Source organism: Berghia stephanieae, chromosome 5, assembly GCF_034508935.2.
Source record: "Berghia stephanieae isolate SIO BIC M18660-M18661 chromosome 5, UCSD_Bste_1.3, whole genome shotgun sequence".
NCBI lineage: Eukaryota > Metazoa > Mollusca > Gastropoda > Nudibranchia > Aeolidiidae > Berghia > Berghia stephanieae.
Window position 1 is genome coordinate 3227833 of NC_088364.1, and position 9803 is coordinate 3237635.

The window sequence follows — 9803 nt, forward strand, 5'->3', positions numbered from 1 at the left end:
GTCTGTGCCAGACAAAGCAAGAAAAAAAATATCCCAAAAAATCAGTCTAACTCGACTGGGGATCGAACCTTAGTCCTCCTGAGTCGAGGCAGACCGATTTTTTGGTGGATGTTTTTTATTTTGTCTTGCATATTTCTATCTTGCTTTGTCTGGGGAACCGTTTCATACACTCACACGCGTTCAAATCTTCGTATTTTCCGAGGCTATTCTGTGACCGGAAGTCTGAAAATTGTGTCCCTTGAATTCTAGATCCGGTTTGTATTCCTGTCCCTCACGTCTGATCACACAAAAAAAAAAAAAACGGCCTTCATTCAGTCTGAAGGTGATGTTGTATCAAGGAGCTTATGCTGTGCACAATCTGTGCTTCAGTCTGACGTTACTGTGGGAATATTCATACTCATATGTCGATGGTTTGACTAAAGATGGTAAGTTGATGGTTATCGGAATATTTCTCAAACTAATTATCATATACCGTTATCTAGTAATCGTCGTTATCATTATGACATTAGTTATCGTCGTCGTCGTCATCATAATTGTTTTTGTTGGTGAAAGTAATTTTTGTGATAATGATGCCATGACGATTATGATGCTGATAATGTTGTTGACGGTGATGATGATGATGATGGTAATAATAATGATCAAGATGATGGTAATAATGATGAAGATGATGGTAATAATAATGATTGTGATGATAATAATGATGATCAAGATGATGGTAATAATGATGAAGATGATGGTAATAATAATGATTGTGATGATAATAATGATGAAGATGATGGTGATGATAAGAATTATGAAGATGATGGTTATAATAATGATGGTGATGATAATAATGATGAAGATGATGGTAATAATGATGATGGTGATGATAATAATGATGAAGATGATGGTTATAATAATGATGGTGATGACAATAATGATGAAGATGATGGTAATAATGATGATAGTGATGACAATAATGATGAAGATGATGGTAATAATGATGATGGTGATGATAATAATGATGAAGATGATGGTAATAATCATGGTGATGACGACGACGACGACAACGGTGATAATGGTAATGGAAATGGCGATCCTGTACTATCAATGCCTTATAAATATACAAGCCTTTACTCTTTCTTCCCAAACCTCCTTCTCCTCCTCCTCCTCCTCCTCCTCCTCCTCCCTCCTCCCTCCTCCTCCCTCCTCCTCCTCTCTCCCCCTCCTCCTCCTCCTCCTCCCCTCTCTCCTCCTCCTCCTCTCCTCCTTCCTCCTCCTCCTCCTCCTCCCTCCTCCTCCTCCTCCCTCCTCCTCCTCCTCCTCTCCTCCCCCTCCTCCTCCTCTTCTCCTTCCTCCCCATCCTATCCTTCCTCCTTCCCATCCCCTCCTCGTTTCCTTTCCCAACCATCACCGCAGTTCACACAGGTTGCCTTAACTGGACATTCACTGAAACTACATCTCATGTGTAGCCACGACCAACTTTCTTGATAGTTCGTTGCTACACTACAACGCGAGGTGTGCACCGAGGAACAGTTCACGGGGGACAGGGCTCTGTTTAACTGGAAGTTGACTGTAACACATCGATTCAAGGTAGGCAACTACTGAATCCAACTTGTCTACATATAGATAGTATGCGCTTGGCTAAGAAACTCACAACATTGCCATCCGGTATAACGGACCAACACACAAAACGGTGTGTATCCATGAACGTTTATAGTCGGGTTAATACATAGTATGCAGATGACGTCACTCAGGCCTTTGTTATTGTTTTTGCCATCCGCGTTTGTGAGTTGTTCTCACTAAACTGTATTAACCAGACTATAAAAGTTCATGGTTACACAGAGTTTGTGTGTTGGTCCGTTATACTTCCGGATGGCAATGTTGTGAACTCCTTGGCCAAGCGCATTTCTATCTATACAGTTCAGTGAGCATTACTCATAAACGCGGATGGCAAGAAACAACAACAAAGACCTGAGTGACGTCATCTTCGAACTATCTATACGAATTTTTTTGTAGAATTACCAATTGTGGACTCCACCTGCAGAACAAATGAAGCTACTCGAATTCAATCAACCGTGTCCAAAATGAATATAGCACTAAATAAACATTGTTGATGGTGTGTGCCCAGCTAAAATACTCACAACATTCGTCAGTCGAATATAACTTACCAACACACAAAACTATGTGTAACCTTAAAACGTTTATTGTGATGATGATGATGATGATGCTGATAACAATAATGATGATGATGATAATAATAGTAATAATAATAATAATAATAATAATAATAATAATAATAATAATAATAATAATAATAATAATAATAATATAATAATATATAATAATAATAATAATAATAATAATAATATAATAATAATAATAATAATAATAATAATAATAATAATAATAATAATATAATAATAATAATAATATATATAATAATAATAATAATAAATATAATAATAATAATAATAATAATAATAATAATTAATATAATAATAATAATATAATAAATAATATAATAATAATAATAATAATAATAATAATATATAAATAATAATAATAATAATAATAATAAAGGACACTTATTAAGCTCTTTCCATGAACCAAACATTTCAAAGCGCTTAATAAATGCCACATCTCCATGCATCTCGGTTCATAGCATCATCTTCATCTTTTTCTTCTCCTTTCAGCTTATCCCGCTTTTTGCAGGGTTGCCATAATAAATGCCACATCTCCATGCATCAAGGCTCATAGCATCATCTTCCTCCAGGCCCAGTTCTTTCATATCGTCCTTGACCCTATCCATCCATCCAAGCCTTTGAGCGTCCATTCTTTCTCTTTCCCGCTAATTCTCGATCCCATTATTTCCTTCCCACGTACTCCCTCTCTCATCTCTTAACATGTCCGAACCATTTCAATCTATCTTCTCTCATCTTTATTGATACATTCCTCACTTGTAGTTTGCTTGACTTCCTTCCTAATGACGCATGGTAACTTAGTAACACTGGCTTTAATCTATCGGAACAATGGCGGACGCCCGTATGAAATATTTCTCCGACGAGCATAAAAGCGTATCCAGAGGGAAAAAAACCATAAATTTGATCATGTTTTGACTTCTACACATTCTGATCACAAGACATGAAAAGTTCTAGACAGAATGAAGAATAAAAAGTAATGATTTTCTTTGTTTAGAACCACGATGGCCGCCGTTGCCGGGCGGCGTGACATCAGACTACTGAATCTAATTATATATCCAATTATTTCCTTCCCACGTACTCCCTCTCTCGTCTCTTAACATGTCCGAACCATTTCATTCTATCTTCTCTCATCTTTATCGATACATTCTTCACGGGCAGTGTGCTTGATTGGGAATTCATATGAATTGTGTTGTTTGTTTTTCTCTCCACGCAACAGGAAAGATTTTGGAGAGCATACAGATGTGTGATCACCAGTCAGCCCAATTTGTGTCCTGGTGAGAATAGGAAGGCAAACAACAAACAAACACAAAAACCAATCATTCAATCATCATCATCATCATCATCATCATCATCATCATCATCATCATCATCATCATCATCATCATATCAACATCGTCATCATCATCGTCATCATCATCACCATCATCATCATCATTATCATCATCATCACCATCATCATCATCATCATCATCATCATCATCATCATCATCATTGTCATCATCATCGTCATCATCATCATCGTCATCATCATCATCATCACCATCATCATCATCATCATCATCATCATCATCATCATCAAAGTCAGTATCATCACAATCTTCAATCAAACCCCCCCCCCCAACCCCCCAGTGGACGGCGAGTGGACAGAATGGACCGGATGGTCCAGGTGTCACGCAGACTGCGAGGACGAAGGGACCCAGGTTCGAACCCGAGCCTGCGAGAACCCACGACCATCTGGAGGGGGCGATGCGTGTGAGGGCAACTCGGAAATCACCAGGTCCTGTATCGGCGCTTGTATCAAAAGTATGTATCGATTTATAGGGAGGAAAGGTCTGATGTCACAAAACTGGTTCCAGTCTCATTGGAAGTGTACAATCAGTCTTCCTGGGGACTGAATACATACTTTGTGTGATTCATCTTCTGGTTTTAGACTAATGGCGTCTTATTTTCTAGCCTAAATAAGTGCTAGTCGTCAATAAAGATCATCCATCCTCGCTCTTTGACGTCCCGTAATCCTAACAATCTGCCTATAGATAGTTCGAAGATGACGTCACTTTGGTCTTTGTTATTTTTTTATTTTTTTTTGCCATCCGCGTTTATGAGTAATTCTCACTAAACTGTAATCACCTGACTATAAAAATTAATGGTTACACATAGTTTTGTGTGTTGGTCCGTTATACTTCCGGATGGCAATGTTGTGAGCTTCTTAGCCAAGCGCATATTATCTATACCTCCTGCTACTGAAATAGTTATGCCACCTTTATGTAAACTATTCATTATTAGTACTCCGAAGGACTGGTTACATACACACTTCCAATGATTTAGGAACTAAAAGAGTGGAGGGTGTGACGTCACCACTTTTGTTCCCTATTGCGGCTGTGTGGTTTTGTGGTATGACACTCGCTTTCGGATCGGAAGGTCCTGGGTTCAAGCCTCGCTCGGCTCATAATTGAGTCCTTGGAAAAGGCTCTTTACTCAAATTCCCTCACCGTACTAGGGTGTAAAATGAGTACCTGGCCGTTAACAGCGTTCTCTCTGTCCGAAACAATTGTAATATCGCCTAATAGACGTCATGTCTCGTCCTACATGTTAAGTGTTACTGTTGGCCAGGGTACCCTTGTAAAGCGCTTTGAGCACGTTTAGTGGATATCGCGCTATATAAAAAGCTCAAGTAAAAAAAAAATATAATAGGGAATGAGATTAGCGGAAGAGTAGCGTCCCTTGAATGGACGTCACCCATAGTCTGTGACGTCACCGGCGGAAAAGTTATTAGAGAGAGAACGTCATGTTCGTTGTGCGCATGCGTCTCTCGTCCTGTGGGTGACGTCCAATCAAGGGACGCTACTCTTCCGCTAATCTCATCCCCTATTCAAATTTTGATCTGGGTGTTATAAAACGTTAAGCAAACTTTTTTTTTTTTCAATTTGAGACGAAACTGGTTCAGAGAGTGACTGAATGTACTTCCTGCTTCATTCCCTTGATCAGTGAGTGAGTGGGGATCACAAGGACCCAAGATGGGTATTGGTGTTATGCGTTAAGTTAATATATTCACAACATCCGCCAGCCGGATATAAGGTAACAACACACAAAACAATGTGTCACCTCAAACGTTCTGTATAGTCTGGTCGATACAATTTAGTGAGAACAAATCATAAACATGGCTGGCTATAAACAATGACAAAGGCCTGAGTGACGTCATCTGCATACTATCTATAGTCTGGTCGATACAATTTAGTGAGAACAAATCATAAACATGGCTGGCTATAAACAATGACAAAGAGCCCAGTGACGTCAATGTTGATTCTTATATAGATAGAATGAAGTTGACGTCACTTAGGTCTTTGTTATTGTTTTTTGCCATCCGCGTTTATGGGTAATTCTCACCTAACTGTATTAAACAGACTAAACAGACTGTGTGTTGTCCGTTATGCTTCCGGATGGCAATGTTGTGAGCTTCTTTGCCAAGCGCATATTACCTATAGATAGATCGAAGTTGACGTCACTCAGGTATTTGTTATCGTTTTTTCCCATCCACGTTTATGAATAGTTCTCACTAAACTGTAATATCCAGACTATAAAATGTCATGAATACACAAGAGTCTTGTGTGTTGGCCCGTTATACTTCCGGATGGCAATGTTGTGAGCTTCTTAGCCAAGCGCATACTACCTATATCAGTGTGTTTTGATTGTCTGCTGCGAGTCCTGTACTGAGATTTGTGAGTTTTGTTTTCCCGAAGACTTCACCAAGCCCTTGACTTGCGAGTTTTCTGCGTTGACACAACGAAGGTACCGAGAATCGCTGTGACAAACACAGCACACTAATTATACGATCACATAATAATATTTTTGGCAAGACTTCATAAATAAACAAACACCCACCCACACACACACACACACACACACACACACACACACACACACGAGCACATAATGTGCAGTTTTAAAAGCAACAGCAAAAAGATACATGTACTGACACATCATCACACACCTGAGTCTCCTCAAGATTAGAACGAAATGGACCAAATGGCCTCACACACCCAAAATCCACAAACCCCAATTCTCTCCCCCCCCCCCCCCCCCCCCCCCCCCCCGAAAATAAAAGAACAAAATGATGGAAGTCACTCAGCACACTTTGTTATCGCTTTTCGTCAGCCATTTTTATGAGTAGTTATAACTAAATTGTATCAATCAGACTAATTCTAAACGTTCAAGGTTACACATTATAGTTTTGTGTGTTGGTCGTTATATCCGACTGGCAAATCCCACAGTGTCAATATAGTCAAGAGAAAGTGTCTAGTGTGTAGTGTGTTTTATATAATGGTGGCAAAGCGTGTATTCATCGCAAGGACTATTACCATTTTAATTGTTATTTCTATCAATATATATATGTATAAGAATTCGTACATAATTTTATTTGTGTTTTAACGGCGATCTAGTGGAATATTTTTTAAAAATTTATATTCAGTGGATTTTGTGGAAACATTCATGTTTCACAGGAATTCAACACAAATTAAATGTTTCTCCAAATGTAAAATCTTTTGTAAACACATCAGAGCTATCCAAGGTCATCTATGATCTGTTTTCGTCAATGAGGCACCTACAGGTAGGACTTTCACATTTTTATCACCAAACAGGCGTTATAAACAATACTCTTCAACAGTCGTAACGTCACTTCCTTCCTAATGACGCATGGTAACTTAGTAACACTGGCTCTAAACTATCGGAACAATGGCGGACGCCCGTATGAAATATTTCTCCGGCGAGCATAAAAGCGTATCCAGAGGGGAAAAAAAACCCCATAAATTTGATCATGTTTTGACTTTTCCACATTCTGGTCACAAGACATATGAAAAGTTCTAGCCAGCATGAAAAATAAAAAGTAATGATTTTCTTTGTTTAGAACCAAGATGGCCGCCGTTGCCTGGCGGCGTGACATCAGACTATTGAATCCAATTACTGTGGCGTTTTTGTGTCTGGTTTAGTTTTGTAAGCTATTGTTGTGGAAGAACATCCGTAGTTTAACAGCACGCCTAAAGAGGGAGATTTTTAAAAATTATTAATATTATGGGGAAAGGGGGGGGGGGTGTGAACCCCGTCCCCTCAACCCTAACTAAATATTAGAAACCTGATGAAACATAATATTTAATTTGCCATCACTTGCAACAACGAAAATGATGGGAAACACAGTAGGTAATGATGGCGTCGGCCGGGGTCGTAAACGATAACAGACTCAGCAAATTGTTGTTTTTATTTTTTGTTTTGTTTGTTTCAGTTTTTTTTTTAATTAGAAGAATCACACCTCAAAATGAAACTGGGAGGACTTCCGTAGTTTCACATCAGTTTTATTATATTACTTAATCTTTTCGCTCAGGGCTATATATAGTATATTTAGTTAGGGTTGAAGAGGGGTTCAGGGGGCTTCGCCCCGATAAATAAAGACGAGGGGGGTGGGGGGGGGGGGGTTCGTCGGGTCTCCCGGCGATAATATGAAAAAATACCCTCTTTAGGCGTGGTGTGAAACTACGGAAGTCCTTCCAAAAGTCGCCCCCCCCCCCCCCTCCCACTCTTTCTCACATTGTGCCCCCCCCCCCTCCCACTCTTTCTCACATTGTGCCCCCCCCCCCTCCCACTCTTTCTCACATTGTGCCCCCCCCCCCCTCCCACTCTTTCTCACATTGTGCCCCCCCCCCCCCCTTCCTCCTCTTGCTCCCCCCCCCCCCAAAGAATCAAATGGACGCCAGGAAGCCAAAGACTACGTGGACGACATCCACGAGCGATACCCTGCCCTGCAGGACGCCTGTTTGAAGAACCATTGCGTGTTTGAACAGGCTCAGAGCTTCATCAAACATCCCAAGAAGCTGGTAAGTCTTCTTCTTCTTCTTCTTCTTCTTCTTCTTCTTCTTCTTCTTCTTCTTCTTCTTCTTCTTCTTCTTCTTCTTCTTCTTCTTCTTCTTCTCTTCTTCTTCTTCTCTCTTCTTCTTTCTCTTCTTCCTTCTTCTTTCTTCTTCTTCTTTCTTCTTCTTCTTCTTCTCTTCTTCTTCTTCTTCTTCTTCTTCTTCTTCTTCTCTTCTTCTTCTTCTTCTTCTTCTTCTTCTTCTTCTTCTTCTTCTTCTTCTTCTTCTTCTTCTTCTTCTTCTTCTTCTTCTTCTTCTTCTCTTCTTCTTCTTCTTCTTCTTCTTCTTTCTTCTTCTTCTTCTTCTTCTTCTTCTTCTCTTCTTCTTCTTCTTCTTCTTCTTCTTCTTCTTCTTCTTCTTCTTCTTCTTCTTCTTCTTCTTCTTCTTCTTTCTTCTTCTTCTTCTTCTTCTTCTTCTTCTTCTTCTTCTTCTTCTTCTTCTTCTTCTTCTTCTTCTTCTTCTTCTTCTTCTTCTTCTTTCTTCTTCTTCTCTTCTTCTTCTTCTTCTTCTTCTTCCTTCTTCTTCTTCTTCTTCTCTTCTTTCTTCTTCTTCTTCTTCTTTTCTTCTTTCTTCTTCTTCTTCTTCTTCTTCTTCTTCTTCTTCTTCTTCTTCTTCTTCTTCTTCTTCTTTCTTCTTCTTCTTTCTTCTCTTCTTCTTCTTCTTCTTCTTCTTCTTTTCTTCTTCTTCTTCTTCTTCTTCTCTTCTTCTTCTTTCTTCTTCTTCTTCTTCTCTCTTCTTCTTCTTCTCTTCTTCTTCTTCTTCTTCTTCTTCTTCTTCTCTTCTTCTCTTCTTTCTTCTTCTTCTTCTTCTTCTTCTTCTTCTTCTTCTTCTTCTTCTTCTTCTGAGTTTTTAAACTAAACGCATAACATCACTAAAGCAGAACCCACTCGCTATTTTAGTAAAACTAAATGAAGATGGCAAATTTGAGCAATATCCAAAAAAATTCCAGACCATAAACGGTGAGAGGGAGAAGTTCTAAATCAATATGTCCGCCAGTTACATCACAAACAGTAGACTAAAATGAATATAACACCTTAAAAAAATGTGACCCATCGTCTCAAAACGGTATTATGTCGGAACGAACCCCATGCTTAAAAGCCGATTTAAATGTTAAAATGATCAAAAATATAAATTCTTGGCATCATCACCCTAAAATATGGTATCCATTCCCCTCAATAAAACAGACAAACTCAACACAAGTCTGATATTTCTGGCTATAAATTCAATTTTCAACATCTTAACCAACCCGACTTAATACCGTTTTGAGGCGAAGGGTCACAAATAATAATAAAAGAACAAAATACCAAACACGGAACGTTTCGGGCTCAAACATCTTCTTCAGCCATCAACAAAAACAACGAATACATAAATACATGACTATAAATAGAATCCGATCGATGAGAGAGAAATGGCGGGCACAGCTTGTCTGTTTACGTTCCAAGAATTCTATACTCAACTCGGAAACAGATAATATAAGAGGATAGAAGACACAGCAACTGACCTCCTGTCTATCATGGGAGGTCAAAGGAACCCACTCAATACAGCCATTTACTCAATAAAAGTTAATATATAAAATGTTAATTAATTAAACGTAACAAAGTTAAATTTTGACCATAAATTCAGTTGCTGTTTGTTTTTTTTTTTTGTTTGTTTGTTTTTTGTTGTTGTTGTATTTTTTTGTGTGTTTTTTGTTTTTGGGGTGGTTTGTTGTTGTTATTGTTATTGT

The 9803-nt window shown here is 38.8% G+C and overlaps 1 protein-coding gene across 1 annotated transcript in view; it reads left to right on the top strand.

Moving 5' to 3' along the window:
• The first annotated feature begins 401 nt into the window (after nucleotides 1–401).
• Nucleotides 402–9803, top strand: part of LOC144973834 (uncharacterized) — a 37700-nt gene continuing 28298 nt past the window's right edge. The window contains exons 1-5 of the mRNA XM_078916726.1: nucleotides 402–410; nucleotides 1474–1572; nucleotides 3400–3457; nucleotides 3813–3986; nucleotides 7908–8044. Coding sequence (XP_078772852.1) covers nucleotides 402–410; nucleotides 1474–1572; nucleotides 3400–3457; nucleotides 3813–3986; nucleotides 7908–8044 — 477 coding nt within the window. The remainder of the gene's footprint in view (nucleotides 411–1473; nucleotides 1573–3399; nucleotides 3458–3812; nucleotides 3987–7907; nucleotides 8045–9803) is intronic.